This window comes from Falco peregrinus, chromosome 7 (genome assembly GCF_023634155.1).
Source record: "Falco peregrinus isolate bFalPer1 chromosome 7, bFalPer1.pri, whole genome shotgun sequence".
Lineage (NCBI taxonomy): Eukaryota > Metazoa > Chordata > Aves > Falconiformes > Falconidae > Falco > Falco peregrinus.
In genome coordinates, this window is record NC_073727.1 from 78,918,138 (window position 1) to 78,934,620 (window position 16,483).

The window sequence follows — 16,483 nt, forward strand, 5'->3', positions numbered from 1 at the left end:
ATATAAAATATGAAAAATTAGATTTTAAAAAGTCATAGCTTTTTGTACATAAACACATTTTTAAATCAACAATATCATATATTTGAGATTATCTACGAACTATCTTTCTACTCCCATACTGTAGAATCTTTATTGTTGACTGAAAGAAGTTAAGACACCAAAGAAGTTAAGACACCAAAAGGTACACAAAGCTCTTAACACATTTCCACTAACAGAGCTGCATTTTCAGGAAATGAAGTAATTAACTGAGGTCTATGCTTGACATCATCTTCAAATCTCATTAAAGTTTTTTTTTGTTTGTTTTTGGTGATTCTTTTTTATTTGTTTGTCTGTTTTGTTTTTTGTGACTGTAATTACAACAGTGGGGATCTCTTGTACAAGTCCTACAACAAACCAGTACAGGACTCATGTTCTTTAAGTCCTGGCCTCAGGGCATACATGACTCTTTACGTCCTTGACAAACACAAAGCAAAGGACTAAGCAAAACATGGTTGAGTCCCAAAGGTTTTTCTTCTCTTTTCTTCATGCTTGTTACACCCCACCTCTCTCTTTTTCTTCTCAAGATTATTATGAAAGCTGAGAGCTCATTTCAACCATCAATCACATGCTATAGAATAAATCCATATGGTTTTATTGTATTGCTGGGCTCCCCAGCTCTCAGAAGTATATACTCTTGTTTAAAAAAGAATAACAGTAAATCTTATACTATGTAATCAGACAGAAGTTTGGGAAAGATACTGTACAGTGATAAATAGCAACATAGGAAGTTGGGGGAAAGCATCCAGCTGAATATTTTAACCATTATTTTTTTTTTAGGTTGGATCTTAATTAACAATTTTTGTTTCTATTTCAGGGCAAAATCAAACAGTACAACTATTAACCTTAGAAATTATATCCAAATGAAGAAAAACAACCAGCACAAAGAAAGAATAGCTCCAGAGAAACTAGGTATATGACTGGCAAAAATAAACTAACACCAAGCTCAGAAAAACACAAGAAAATACTACAAGAGAGAAAATAATCCAAAATATTGTGGAGTTGATAATGAATAGAAAATTGTTTTGTGAAGATCTCATTCGATATTGCCAACATGCAAATCTCAAAGTTGTGGGGCAGTCAACTTATATGCACAGTCCAACCCATCAGTACATATAAGTGGTCTCTCTCCATCTGGCACCAGCAAGGTTATACCTTGAATACTGTGTTTTCCTCCATACGAATGCTGCAGAAAATTAGAAAGAATTCAGACACCATCAGTTACCAAGTGAAGTTATCTTATGGAAAGAGCTGGTAGTCCTAAACTTGTGCAGCTCAAAATGATAAACCAGTCATTTCTGGAGGGAACATCAGTATCTATAGCACTCAACACAGACTGTAATAAGAGAACCGTTAATGCCAAGTGCAACCTAAGACAAAGCAAAATGTGATTTGAATATGATGAATTACTATGTATCAAGGTGGGAACTGCTAGGCTGTGGAATATCTTTCCAACAGCCAGATCTGTAGGCTCCAAGACAGAAACCATTTGACATGCGACCTGACCACAGCCCAGAGCACTTCCTGCACAGCTGGGTGTTAGCACGACCCAGCCCCAGGTGTCACGAAGACGGAGGGGGAAATTTCAGTACGGGTGCAGCTTGGGCCAGAGACACAAAAGCCACATCCCTTTCATGACAGTGCCAGGGAATAACCTGGAATAAACTACTTTCCGCAGCTCTGTGGAAGGGTGTACCCATACCCTGTAAACAGGGCACTTGCAGTCTCATCACTGTCTAAAAGAACTTGCTCTGAAAGTTGCCCTCTGGAAAGTGTAATTAGTTCCTGTTGCTGCTTTCCCAAAAAGGATGAGAAATTAAATAGTTAGATGTCAATATGATTATTAAGTATTACTGCATTGAGCTATTTAGGTTTGATACATCATAACTTGCTAAATAGCGATGACAGTTAACACAAATGTATTTTCTATAGCCTTTTTTGGCCCTAGAGTTTTCAAAGCAAATCTTCAAGTAGATTACTTTCATAAGTCCTACCCAAAAGACTCACAATCATTTCTTTACATCTCCTTTCCTCATTGGCTTTCATTTGATGAACATTAATATAACATATGCCATGTCCTTGACTTTTGCAGTTATTTCTTACTACACTTGCAAAGAAAAGCAAAATCAAATGCCATTGTCTCTGTAGAACTGTGATCCCCAGTGTTTCTAAATGACTACAGGTATTTTGTTCCAACATCCTATGGATTATGTTTCTTCCATATCCTTGTTTCTCCTCTTTTTGATGGATAATTAACATGCTGTATTTAAAAACTTATTTTTCTGTAAGCTTCACATTGCTGTCTTCTAGTGGTTTCTCTCCTTCCCTTTTCCTTTTTGAATGTACTTCCACCTTTGGCTCATTTCCTCTCCCGCTCCAACTTCAACTTCTTACTATCTGCTTGCATTAATTCTGTTCCCATCTTTACTTGCACATTTCCAACACCTAACCTGTGTCCATTCATTTAATCCTATATCTAGCCACTCCTGACACCTCCTAAATATCCCTTATTTAAAGTCAGTGCACCTAAACCGAAATTCCTGTTGCCACCTCTGAAACTACTAATTATAGCAGTGGTCTGGAGGGTTCCCTATATCACTAATAGCGTGCTGTGTGTCAAAAAAGCAAGTTCCTTATTTTTGCGTCAATGTAACAGCATGCAAACTGAACATAGCTACAGCACTGAGTTCCCCATTCTGAGCAGCCTTTAGAGAGCCTCCTGACAAGTGGAGAATGAACCTTTACATTCTGTAGCCATATTTTTATCTAATTATTTTATTCTCTATATGTGATTAGTGATTCTTCACCCCTTTTGCTTTGTAATCCCCAAATGACCAAAAAACTCCCATTATTTGTCATATGAGGAAACAGTCACAATTGTTAGAAAGTAGCTTTTTATCAATCTTCTGTGAATCCTATAAATACATATTGCATCCATTTGTTATGTAATAAAGTTTAAAAGATAATTTTAGATTGTACTGATCAAATTCTTCAAAATAAAAAATAGCATTGCAGTTGTAAAGCTTTCTGTTTTAGTAGCATACTATTTTATGATTTTGTAATTATATATTCTAATGAGAACTTTGCAATTCCTTGCAGTACACAAAAGTATCTTTTCATTCACTGTTTTCAACACACAGTTATCAAAATGTTCTCAAAATGTAATTAGTTTCTATGTTTTCTTATGATTAAAGCCAATGCAGAGGATGCTTCACACAAATCTGTTATCTGAAAATGAACATGCTTAGTGCTCTGTATCCTATATCTGGATATTCATTTGGGGCACACAGCCAAATCTGGCAGTTGTCTAGAATTTTATTTTCATTGAGCAATCAGTTGAATGTTCATTCAGCATTTTTTCATATTTTGACAGCAAAGAAGCACAATCAACAGCTGCTTCTCTGACAGGAATCGTTCCTCCGCTCATACTCAATTTTAAATCCTAGGCACCGTAACATATGAAACCATCCCCGTGGCATAATGTTGACTCAGAATCTGGCAATCTTTATCATCCTACTCTATGTCCAATTTTTTCTTCTTTGGTAATTTTTCTGAGATCCAACCTTTCTCTTTGTCCACCTATATAGATTTCTCAGAAAAACTTTTCTCTTGCTTTTTTCACTCCAGATTCTTTTTCCATGGCCTCCTGATACGCCAACCACTTGTGCACACTGTTACCAAGCCTCCTTGCCAAAATATCCATTGTGTTGTCTCCTCCCAGGAATCAAGATTAAGCTTCACCAATTTTCCAAGGCTTATGCAGCTCCACTCTGCCTCATTGGCCCTTTACTACATTATCCTTCTCCCACAGTGTGCTACACACTAGATCAGGGTGGAGAAATTCCTAGGTTATCACTGGTCAGAGCTGCTCTGAAACTGAAGCAGTACAGTTGCTTTTGTGTGGTATCACATCTGGGTTCCCAGTCCTGCTTCTTGGTTCAGCTGTTGGTGGCTACACAGCTTTTGTTTCCTATCCTGCACGAGCTTGGTGCTAGCTGTGGATACAGACCAACATTAGTGCTGTATTGAGCCATGCAGACATACCCGTAAATCAGTGAACTATTCTTTTAACAAAATCCTGGGCTAGTCAAAATGGTCAGCACTATGAGCTCACGATTTAATATAATTTCCCATGGGAAACAGCTTTGGCAGAACTCAGTCTGCAGAAGTGGGCTTCTAGGGTCTCCTGCATCATACCTAAGCAATGAATTGCTTCTAGGCCTCGCTATGCTAGTTATTAGCGAGGTTAGTCCTTAACTTCTTGATAGGCATCTCTAATCTGTAATGCTTACCAGTGCATCCAGTCTTCAACAGGGTACTCGTTTTGTTACAGTTTGTATGTACAGCACGTAAACTTTAAAAATCTCCTGGCAATAAGGGCAGCTTTGCACAGACACTGAGTGAGCTGCTGTTTTCGAAGTTTATCTACATTCAGCAGGGCTCTCAGACCATCCTTCTTTACATGAACAATCAAGGGGGGCAACAGAAAGCCAGGCGAGGAGGTCAGTGGTCCCTATCCCATAAGCAATATTCACTGTCACAAGCAAAAGAAGGGCATGGCCATCAGGTGGGCTGATTGATGATAGATCTTCTCAAGTGAATTTTGGTAAGGGAGAAAATTAGATTTCTCTAATGGGAGCTTGGCTATTTATGGGAACAAGCTGCCAGTTTTCTCCTCCTATCAGGGGAAAAGACTGTTGCCAAGAATTGCTTCCTCCATGTAATGCGAAAGAAGACTGCAAGATACGTTTTCCTAATAGCAGAACTCCAGGCAAGGTTTGGGAGAGATAAAGTAACAAAAATAATGAGCCAGAGAAGTATTTATCTGTGCAAATATATAAAACCCATCCAAACTGTCAGCCTGGCCTTTGAACTATTCAGGAACCAGAACACATTCAACAAAATCTGGCTCTTGAGAGCCACAGGCACTATCTGGTGCTGAGCACCTTTTAGTACAAAACTGCTGTATTTCTGAGACAAGTTTGACGCGTGTTGTTTAGGCCTGGTGGGTCCTTTTCTTAGCCACTGCTGACATCCTGCTCCAGTATTTTTTTGGTACGTCAGAACTGACTCTCTGGGACCACAAAGCAGTCACTCAAGCCTATCCTGAAATAACCAAGGGTAAAAAAGCAAAACAGCAGCCATGTGTTCTCAGGTTCAAGGATCAATACTGATGCTTTCAAAATTGCCTTTTTAAAAAGCCTTGAGACAACTTGCATGGTCCTGATAAATCAAATGCAAGTTTCATTTAAATCATTAATCTCTCATGAATGGAGATTGCTTCCACAAAATTTAAAAATTCCCAGATAGCCATGAGTTCAGCCTGCAGTAAGTTTCTGCTGGCAGTGATCAGTACAATCTCGATCAGGTTTTACAGAAACAGGTGCTGAGAACTCACATGGATGTCTCACAAAACCGGTCTTTGTACGCCTTGGTGATCACCTTCTCATCCTACTGTCATTTATCCTAACTCAGCATCACTTGGGCTTCCTGCTTTCACACTCTTTAATCTTCTTGTCTGCATTTTTGGGTGCTAAATCAATCGGTGACAAAATCACTGAAAGAATCCTATCCAAAAACTAACAGATCGACTTTAACATTGCTGGCCACCTGACTGGCCTGAAGGACTCCCTAAACTAAAAGCAAATGTGCTGCTTTGTAACTCCTCTTTCTGCAAAACAGCTACAGGCTTCGTTTTGGCTTTCAGATGAGAAGCCCACACTGGCAGTCTGAAAAACTGTCTTTATGCAAGTCTTCTTTAGATCCAAGATATTTTTTTTTTTCAGATGAAGGCAAGCAGATAGAAGGGGAAGAAGAATAAGATTGTTTTTCAGACTGGCAATCATTTTGTTTTCAGCAGTTCCCTGAACTAAGTAATTTTCAAGCTGCATATTGCACTTGTTAATGAGACTGTAGTACCCAGCATCTCTCTTCCTCAAGGACTATCAGTTCTACTAGTGCCTCTTACAGCCGATTTACTTGTATTTTTCTATCACGTCTTGCTAAAACGTCTTGCTCCAGAAATGAGAATGCCCCCGCCCCCCCCCCCAAGGGGCCTAGAAGCAGCGCATTACCTGCCGTCCCGCACCCGGGCTGGTGCCCCACGGCTCGGCCCGCGTTCCTGCCAGCCCCGGGTCACCTTTCCCCTGCGGGCCGCTCCCTCCACCGCCGGCGGAGCTGCGTCCCGGCCGGGGCGGAGGGTGCCGGGGGCAGCGCTGGTTGCCACGGGGCGCGCAGGGCCGCCGGCGGGACGGAGGCCTCCTGCCCCCTCCGCTGTGCGCCATGAGGGGAGCGCCGGGGGCACGGGGCCGCAGGTGGACACCCAGGGGCAAGCCGGAACGGGTCACGTCCCTTCCGCCCGCGGCCCGGCCTGGCCGCCGCCCCCGGGGGCTCCCGGCCTTCACCCGCGGCCGCCACAGCCCGGCCCCGCAGAGCCGCGGGAGGAGCCCGAGCCGCGGCCCGGCCCGGCGCGGCAGCAGGGGGAGCACGAGCCCGCGCCGGGCGCAGCAGCGGGGCCAGCCGGTCTCCGGCTGCCAGCGGCCGCCGCGGGAGCCGCGCGGGCGACTCCTCAGAGCCAGCGGCGGCGCGGCGAGCCCGGCGCAGGAGCCGAGGATGCGGCGGCCGTGGGCTGCGCTGCCGCCGGCCTCTGCCTAGCCGCGGGCGCGGCCCCCCCGGCGGCAGCTGCGAGGCTGCGGCAGCTGCCAGGCGCCGGGGAGCAGGAAGCGGCGCTCGGCCGGCGCGGTCGGCTCCCAGCGCCCCCCTCTCTTCCCCCTCCCCGCCCAGTGCAGAGCGGGTGCCGGCGGCACGGGCCGCCGCGGGAGCAGCAGGCGCCGGCGTCGGATGCCTGCGTTACGCCATCCCGGTGCTGCTGCGGCCTGGACTCCGCGGGGAGCGCGGGCGAGGAGGCGGCGGGCGATCGGCGGGCAGCGGCGGCCGCTCCTTTGTGTCCCAGGTCGGTGCGGAGGAGCGGCGAGGGGGCGCGGGGCGGCGGGGGAAAGCGTCGGGCCGAACCCGGCCGCCCTTTCGCCGGGTGTCCCGGGCGCCTCCCGCAGGGCTGGGGCTGGGGCCGGGGCCGGGGCTAGGGCCGTGGCCGCCGGGCGCTAGACGCGCCCCTCCGTGCCTGGCCTACGCCCGCCGCGGGCATGGCGGGCGGGGACTTGTTTGTGTCGGGCAGACCTCCCTCCGCGCCCCAGCAGCCCCGGCTCGAAAACTCCGGGTAGTGGCCTGGGGGGCGGCGAGGCGGGGGCCCGGGGGGTTGCGGCCGCCCGGGGGGCTCGGCCGCCTCCGCCGCGGGGCAGAGGACGCCGCCCTCCCTTGCTGCCGCTTCCCCCCGGCTGGGGGGCGGCTTGTGTGAACGCCGCGAGTGGCTTGTGGCTGGGGAAGTTTCTGCCCCGGCAGCGTTTCGCTGCCGTTGTTGATTGTTTATCGCTGTGAGGCGGCGCCGAAAATAGGTCAGAAATAATGCCCATCTCGTCCCCGGCGTGGGGTGCCCGAGTACCGGCGGCGGCGCCAGGGCAGTCAGGCGTTGCTGCCTTCCTCCTTGCCTTCCTGAGAAATACCGGATTCTCCCAGGGTCTGAAATGGTGTTTGCGGCTTTTTTTATTTGTCGGTTTAATATCGTTTGTTCATGTGGCGTGGAAAGTTGCTGGCCGAGCGTCAGGAATAGCTTCCAACTATTTCCTGGTGCGCGGAGGGCGGCCCTGGGGCTCCCCGCCTGCCCGGCGGGGCCGGCCGGCGCTGCGCTCCCCCCGCAGCAGGGCACAGCCTGCCGCCGCCACGCCGGTGTGCCCTGCGGGGGCACGGCACGGCACGGCACTGCGGCTACGCGGTGCGTGCTGTCGGCAGGTGCTCCTCACTCCGGTTACCATCCGTAAGGTATCTCTAGGGGTGAGTTAACCTTAGGACGCTAAGGGCGGCAGAATTTGCGTGGTCAGTAAGCACTCTTGTGGAAGTAATCTTTCTGTCTTGTGTTATTTTAAGAAACAAAATTTCAGCAGAACTTATTTGAAAACTTTATGTAATGATTATGTATTGCAGACATACTATTTTGAAGAGAAATTGCACGGTGTAAAGGAGTTCTTTAAAAATACAATTGTGAGGATTTACAGTCATGTTGATATTATAACTAAAGGGGTAATTCGTGCTGGAGTGTTTAACCCACTTCCCCTTTCTGGTGTGCAGTGGGTTTTTCTGATTGCAAGGTAAACAAACTTCTGTCTGGAGTCTTAGTTTTATCAAGTGGGCATAAATATCTGTTTTGTCTTACTGGGTTTTGCTTTGTTTTTTAAGCAGTTCAGTTAACTAGCTTAGTGTTGTCTTGTACGTCAGCAAAGCCTGAGCTAAAATCCGTATGCACTGCTTTTTAGTTTGCTAGACTGATAACAAGCTGGGAATGGCACTGGTTTGATCTTTATTACTGTGGAAGGGAATGTATTACATTTTCATCTATAAGACATCTCTTACTTAGCATTTTGATTGTGAAGAAAAAACTGCTTGGCCCTTGCTGAAGGATGACTGCCACAGTCCGAACCTGGTTCAGTAAAGCTGTGTTTTGCTGGAACGCTATGGGTTTTTCAGGATGAAAGAATTCTGGGTTTGTGGAGGAGCAAATTAAGTACTTTGACGCAGGTTTTATTAGTCCATTCAACAATTAATAGAACTGAAAATACGGTTTTGTAGGAAGTGAACAATAATCCAGGCTCTGGCTGTATCTTTGCATACTTTAAAAGTATTTACTTTAAATGAATGAAACACAGAATTGTCATCTTACTGTGTTTCTTCCATATGACTGTGCCAGTAGTCACAGGCTGAATACCTGTATTTGGTATGTCAGAGCACAGCTATAAATCTTAGTCTACGTTTTCCTTGGACCAACTTGTTTTCTTTTTCCTGCCTCTCATTTTTTCCCTCTGTAAGTAGCATAAGTCAATTCTTCGGCTTTCCTTCAGTAATCAATAAAAATCACAGGATAGGACTTTGAGCTCATTCTTTGGAATGGTTTAAATCCTTATGTGAAATACAATCCTGCAAAACTGCTGAGAGTTGGCTGCTATGTTCAAAAGTTAGCACTTCGTTAACAAAATTGACCCTCACTTTTAATTACAGTTGGTACAACTGGCCTGAGTGAGGTTTGGCATAGATAGTAATCAGTAACAGTAAAGCACACACAGCAACCGAAATCTGTCTTCAAAACTGTGATTTTCAAAATGTGCCAGACAACCTAACACATTTGTTGATTCAATTTAATTCCATTGCTATAGAATTTAGTTCTGTTTTGAGTTCAGCAAAACCTCAAAAATAGTACCTTGGGTTCTCTTCAGGTTTCAGAACAACTATGCCCTGGTGTCTCTTCTGAAGCTCCAATGACGGATGTGAGACTGTTACCTGGCACTCTAGTTTTCTGGTTTTAATACTTCCCTTGGAAGTACCTGGGTTCCAAAGTTCAGCTGTAGGATTGTCTCTTACATTTTTATCTCACATGGAAGAATTAGTGAATACAGTTCGCAAGCAGGGAGAGACATGAAAGTTGAGATCCATTGCTCTTTGGCATTCCTTGTTGACTTTGCTAGTCAGTCCTCCACTGAGGAAGACTGAGAAGTTCTGGTGCACTTTGTTGTAGTCTTAAGATGTTGTGAACACCCTGTGGCAGGATGTTTCTGTCAGTATCTCACTCTCACCAGGTTACAGTCGGGTGTTTTGGTGCAAGGTTCTCTTTGAGGCTGCTGAAAGTGATTAGAATGGAGTACGTATGCCACAGCCATATGGCTGGCTGTGGAGGTGGATAGGAAGGAAAATTCTGGCAGAGGGCTGAGGCAGATTACTGTGAGTGGCAAGGTTTTGAATTATTGGAGGTAGAGATACAGGAGTCCTGTCTGAGCTCTGACTCTTGTACTGTTATTTCTTTGAAGAGAACCTAGCGGTCTGCACAAACCTAGGAGGCAGGTACCAAAATGTTTATTAATTAAACACTGGGAGTACTGGTGCCTGTTGTCTCTCTCTTGGCCTGGGTGCTGTCCTGAACAAATGTGAAGGTTAAACTGGCACCAAAGATGGACCTCAGTGTGAGAATTACAATAAATAGTTATGAATTCCTGTTAGTTTTGACCTTGGTTTAGTGTTTGAAGTTGTTATTGATACAGACCGGTGCGTCTCATCCTTGCTTGGTAAGTGACGCATCTTAATGCTTTGCATCTTGTGTCCTGAAATCTTTTTGTTCTTTTTCATCTCCCAGTTCCTACAGACTACAGGGTAGGCTTGGCAGAATATACCTCTCATTGACCAAGGAGGAAGAGTTGCATTTTTGTTGTGTGGGGTTTCCTCCTTCCCCTTTTCCTCTGTATGGAAAAATACAGTCTTACTAGTCCTCTAATTGTTTTCATGACAGGATAGACAAGTAGCATCTGCGGGTTGACCAGCAATTGTTTGTGATGGATATTTGTTTTGCCAGCCTACTGTTTTATGTCTGGTACCTCTGTCAGGCCATTGGGTCAGAGAGCTTGTAAACAAGTATTCCTGTGAAGTGCCAGCACAGTCGATTTCTCTTTTGGTAAAACTATAAGTATAACTTAGAATTTCCTGAATTATGAATTATTTAATCTTCCATTCATTTTCCCTTATAGTAAAAAAGCATAGAAAATGTGATTAATTTTGTTAGAAGTAAGTTTGTTCATATAGCAACCTTCAAATGCTTTATATGTGGGAGCCTTCAAGACGCAATCTTGCTGTTTTAAATCAGCAGTGAGAGTGGCATTGGCTGGTTAAATCTGCTCAAAAGCCACTTTTTCCTGTTCCCTTGTAAACTTGCTACAGTCAGACTATAGAATGTTTCCGAATAAATGCTGCTGCTATGTTTTTCTGCCACAGCTAGGCCATCCTTATATACTGTCGACATTCATGCACCGTGTGTTTTCTGTGTGTGGCAAGACACATGCTTTTCTGTTTGTTAAGCATCTGCTGATTTTGGCCTGCTCTAGCATTTTACTAAGCACCTTTTGATTGTGTTCATTCATGGGATACATCTTATGAAGTACTGTGTACAGAAAAGTACATCATTGTAGATCTATGAACATAGCGGTTAAATATTTATGCATTCATTTGTAGCAAAAGCAGTTGGTATGTCGGTAATGTGGTGTTGCTGATATTTGTAGAAGTCTGTCATACAAATTGTCTTCCTCAAAGAACAATACATAGAACACTTGCGGTAACAAGAGTATACAACAAAGAGCATACAAGAAAAAAAATCTGAAAGGGAGGAAATAAGTTTGCTATCATTTGGGGTCAGAGAGAAGTCAGGTGAGCAAATTGCATTTACTTCAAGCAGGAAATCGGTGACAGCACTATTCTTGGAAAGAACAGGCAGAGAAATAAGGAACAGAATGAAGCCTTGCAAAGTTCAGTTTACAAGCAGAATAAAAATTGGAAACGCTAAAGCAGATTGAAATGACATCAGTTCTATTTTTCATTAGAAGTTTTCAGTGTTATCTTTTTTAATGGATTTTCTTTGGAGATTTTGGAATGGGGAACGTTTTCAGTTCTAAGAATCTTGAACTTTATATTTTGGAAGCAATTTTGTTGGAAACAAGATATAAAGTCTCCCTTACCAAAATTCTTCCTAAAAATAAACTAAAAATTTCCTTATTTCTGAACTGTGGCTTGTACCAGAAAGACTGAAAACTTACGCTTTTTTTTTTAATTTTCAAGTGAAAAGTTATAAATTCGTTACCTCTAGTACTATGTAATTATACCTATATACACATATATATGTACATATATATGTATGCATATAGTTTGCTGAATCTCATTTATAAAATAAATCAGAAACCTGTATACACCACACCCCCAAATTCTTAGAATTAAGAAGATATCTACATCATTCATCAGTTGTGCAGGAAGCCTTATGGTTGATTTCTGACATTTTAAAATAATGAACTGGCTTGTTTTTCAGATCTAGCTCTGCATACTATAATCACACTGTATTCACATGTTGTAACCTCGTGAATCTATCCCTCTTACTGATCATGACAGATCATTAATTACCTGTTGTGTACAGCATGTCAAGCTAGATAAGCTTATCACACTTTCTAGCTATAAAATATTGAATTCTCTTTATGCTTTAGATGATTTTCTGAAGTTAATAAGAAAGGGTTCCCTTTAAATTTTTGTATCAGAATGGCTTGCAGTATATCTTTTATCTTCTTTCTATTTAAAATTATAAGAGAAGTGTAATAGTGTTTGGTCTTCTGCAGGTTTAAGAAGTTTCTTTGAATGAAACTACATTCTTCCCAGGCTGTCATTTCAGTTGTCGATTGATGATTTTTTTGCATAATGATTGTATATTTCTGTATTAAAAAAAATCCATCTAAATAGTGTAATTATACTGCTGTCTTTTAGTAGTAGAAGTAGTTGCAGAGCTAATACTTTTAAACTGTAGTATATATTGCTTGCCTGCCTATTTATATATGGCCCATCTAGCTCACTATAAATGCATATATATATATATTGTTTAAAGATTTTTATGAATTTTCTAGGGAAACTCTGAGATTATATGAGCTATCAGACAGTTCTAGGTCCTATCTTTTCATGCACCTCTGACCTTAAAACCCTTACCTCAGTGAAATAATTCAGATCAAAATGTGCCAAGATGTTGAGGGTATTTGAACTGCCAAAACAATGAGGCATAGATAGTAGAAAGCGTACATCTTACTGCTTTTACGTGTAAAATGACATAGAGAAAACAGCTGTGGTCAATACTAGACCTAAAGGTGGAAGTCAAGGCTTAGATCTCCAAGTTTGCAGCCATTGTGTCAGGCTGGACTTCTTTTTCTAATGAAAGCCCTTGCTGCTGGGGCAGAAGCTTGGAACTGTTGGGTTCTACCTGCTGTTAATTTTGCTTTGCATATTCTTAAGACATGACCTCTTCTGTGGAAAGTACATTGCATGGCTCTGAAATTAATTGGAGTGCTAGCTAATGGTACAAACATTTGGTCTAATTTGGGTTGGTGACTAGAAGCTCTAACAGATGTGTACTTGCCTTTTGACTTATGAAAGGTGCCAAAGCTGACAGAGTTTAGATGGAAAGATGAATTTTCATGGCTGGTCAGTACGGTCAGGTGTTGGTTTGTCCTTCTTGAGCAGGACAGGAGTGAACAAGGACCTGTTTGAAAACAAACCAGCTATGCTATCGGCAGGGTAGGGAAAGCTTCTGATGACCTTGGTTTCTGGTTGTTGGGCCTTTCTCCCCTGGATGTGTTATGTGTATTGGTTCTTCTAATTGTAGCAAATTTGAAAGCAGCATGTAAGGAATTTAATTATTATAAAATGTTAGTGCAAGAATTTCTGACTAAATGTGACAAGTAAATGGTAGGAGAAAATCGGTTTACTGCTTTGTTTTGATATTTTGACTTCAAGTCTCCTTGTTGAAGCTACAAAGGTGTTCATTAGACTTGTTTTATTTTGGATGCGTTATTTAGGAAACAGCTATGCCATTTTAGGTTTGTGTCGGGTTTTTTTGTGGCTTGTCATGCATCAACGTTATTCTGTCAGTTAAATGCCACACGAGGAGGGGAAGGTAAGAGGGGCGTAAAGCCTTCAAGCTGCAAAACAAAAACAAAACTTTGAATTTGTGAATTTGATAAGGCTGCTCTATTTGTCTGTTACATACAGACTGTTTAAGTAACTTTTGTTTTGGTGCTGTAGTCAGGGAGTAAGCAAGGCCAGTGCTGGGAGGGTTGCAGGCTGTGGAGCTCAGGTGGGCATGGGGGTAGAGCAGGCTGTGGTGACCAGGGTGGCCCTGTCTTCCTCCATGACAGGGGTTGGCAAAGCCCTTCTTCAGGAAAATTTGTTCCTGTCTCTGACGCCAGATCTGTCTGTTGGTAACTCTGCCAGCAGAGTGTGTTTCTGGGCCAGTTGGGACAAAGAGCTGCTCGAACTGCTTGGCTTTCCAGCCTGCCATGCTTCGTCCTTCAGGAAAGAAGTATCCTGGGTCTGGGTTGCCAGGTGAGAGGTTGCCTCCCCGGGGAACTAGCCCTGTGAGGAGGGAGCGGGAAGTAGGACGTGCCCTGCCCAGCAGAGAGGTTAGCCTGGGCTGGCACTTGGGCTCTGGGGCTGTGCCCTTCCCTGGGCAGGGAAGAGTACTGTTTCCCTCCTCTTTCAGCTTTTGAACTGAATATAAGGAAGGAATGGAGGGTAAGTTACTTCAGGAATGGCCGTGAGAAGGGGCACTTTCTCTCACCCAGCCACTTAAACCTCCTGGCTTTGCTGAGCCGAGGCTGTGGCTTAATGAGATGGTGCGCTGAGGGGAAGCTGGCCGGTGGAACCCAGCGCTGTGCCATGCTGCCGCGCACCTTCCTTTCCCCGCCACTGCAGAGGCACTGCTATTTGTGGAGCTGGGCTGTGAAACAGGATAAGGAAGTGATCTGATCAAGCCCCGCAAAAAATAGATGATTCTAAAATGGTAACTAATTAATTTTAAAATGCTGTCCCATCAGTACTGCGTTGGCAGCGTTGCAGGGGCGATGTCCTGAGGCTGTGAAGATGGGAATGAGCACCTGGGGCAGAAACTTCTGAAGCTGTTGCTGATGTGGAAGACTTTGTGTAGTTTCATGGGCAAAGTTGGCTTAAATTCTTGCCATGACCTTGCTCGCTTCTTCAGGGTTAGATGTTAATGTTGGTGTACTCTTTCAGATGTATCAGTGCAGCTGTTTGTGGAGCCATGCTGTATCTGAAGAAGTGAAATGTTGTGGTTTAAATTAAAAAAAAAAAAAAAAAAAAAAAAGCAAACCCCCCCAAATAATTACAAAGTAACCTCCAAAGTAGCTGTAAATGTTTGTTTTGGTGGTCGTGGGTTTTTTGGGCCCCACAAATGCCAGCACAATTGGAGAGAGGGCTGTTTGTGGGGTGGGTGGCAGCAAGGCTGCAAGGGTAGCAGAGGGAAGAAATCCTTTAAAGACTTTGCTGCTGATAATGTATAATGGTGCTATTTTCTCGTGGTGCTTACTGACATCCGTTCTTCCTATAGCATACATATATTATGAACTGTGCTCACTTTGTTCAGGCTGTGATCACAGTTGTCCGCCACTGCTCATCAGTGTCTTTACTTGACACTTGTTTCTTTGGAAACTTCTCTTGCTGAACATTTGTTGATCAAAAAGCATACACAGTACTCTATGTAGTGTGTTTAGTACCTTCTTTTCTAAAGCAGATAAAGGAAAGCAAGGAGTGACTTAATTTATCTTGGTTTTGTGTGTGCATGTGTGGAGTTGTTTGGCTTTTTTGGGTTTTTTTGCTAGTAGCTGTTGGGGCTGATCTCGTTTGCTCTAGACTTCAATGGTAGAAAAGAGAGAGGGACATCAAGGTTAGAGCATTAAAATCTGGTGCTTAACTGGTTTTGTTAATAGCTAAGTAAACTTACAAGGTTAGATATGTTTCAACTTAGTGCTCTTAGATTTAGAGGCAAGCAGGAAATAAGGTGCTGCCTGAGGTTGCAAAGAAAAGTATGGCTCTTCCTCACCTCTTTAGTATGAAGGTAAGCAAGCAGCGAGAGCTTAAAGTCTTACACCAAACTGACATATAGATACTTGTTTGCTACCTTATGTTTTTGAAAAGCTTTAATGTACATTCTGACATACTTTTCCTGTGACCCTATTAGGTTGTTGATTGTAATGTCTGCTTAATTGTCCTTCAACTTCAGGCCTGTATTGTACATCCATAACTAAATTGCACTTTGTACTATAATAATATGGTTTTGACTGTTAAATTAATGCTTTTTTGTGTAACAGAAGAGTTGCAGGGAGGGTCTCAGAAGACCTATGGTCAGAAAAATCATTAAAAGGAAGAACAAAATAAGAATCTATAGCATTTCTTTGGTGGGTATTGAATTAAAGGCAGTGGACAGCAATTATGAGAAGATGAAAATAATCTAAGAACTCTGGAAATATAAAACATTGTTTATTAATTGAAAATCAAAGAATCGCACATTTAACCTGAATTTATGTGCTATAATGATTGCCTTGATTTCTTTTGTTAAAATGGTAGGAAACTGGAAGCGAAATCATGAGAAAAAAAGTGAAATTGTTAATTAAGCTTTTAAAGATGTAGTACTGTAAAGCCATCCCCAAATCAACTGACTTTATATTAGGTTATTAACATTAGGTGTTCATACAGTACTCCTGTGTGTTTTTAGAGTAACTTTATATATGTATAAAACTCATAGTGTAGTCACTGTTTTTCCATGTTGGCCCACCCAGCCAATCGCCACAGATGATACTAGTGTAGGAACTACCAAGGAAGTGGCTTTGTGACCACTGATGATGGATCAGATTTACTGTCAGACTATCTCCTAATGTAACTTTGATCAGGCAGGCAAACTATCACCTTTCCTAAGTTAATAAGAGTACACGGTGTATCATCTGCACTGACTTAATGTCTGCTGTGGGAGGAAGGACAGTAA

General features: G+C 43.2%; 1 protein-coding gene and 1 long non-coding RNA gene across 8 annotated transcripts in view; one reads left to right on the forward strand and one right to left on the reverse strand.

Moving 5' to 3' along the window:
* Window positions 1-286: 286 nt before the first annotated feature.
* On the reverse strand, window positions 287-6,247 carry LOC129784863 (uncharacterized). Its single transcript, XR_008748031.1, has 2 exons — window positions 6,111-6,247; window positions 287-1,222 (listed from the first exon to the last, which is right to left on the reverse strand). It is a non-coding gene; the product is annotated as an uncharacterized LOC129784863 (long non-coding RNA).
* Window positions 1,220-16,483, forward strand: part of FAM135A (family with sequence similarity 135 member A) — a 99,636-nt gene continuing 84,372 nt past the window's right edge. For 3 of the 7 annotated variants that reach the window (XM_055809848.1, XM_055809849.1, XM_055809850.1), the window contains exon 1: window positions 1,220-6,988. In XM_055809848.1, coding sequence (XP_055665823.1) covers window positions 6,060-6,988 — 929 coding nt within the window. In that variant the 5' untranslated portion in view covers window positions 1,220-6,059. Of the gene's footprint in view, window positions 6,989-7,892; window positions 7,912-16,483 lie in introns of those variants that run through there. The other 4 variants (XM_055809852.1, XM_055809851.1, XM_055809853.1 and 1 more) reach the window with 4 other exon arrangements.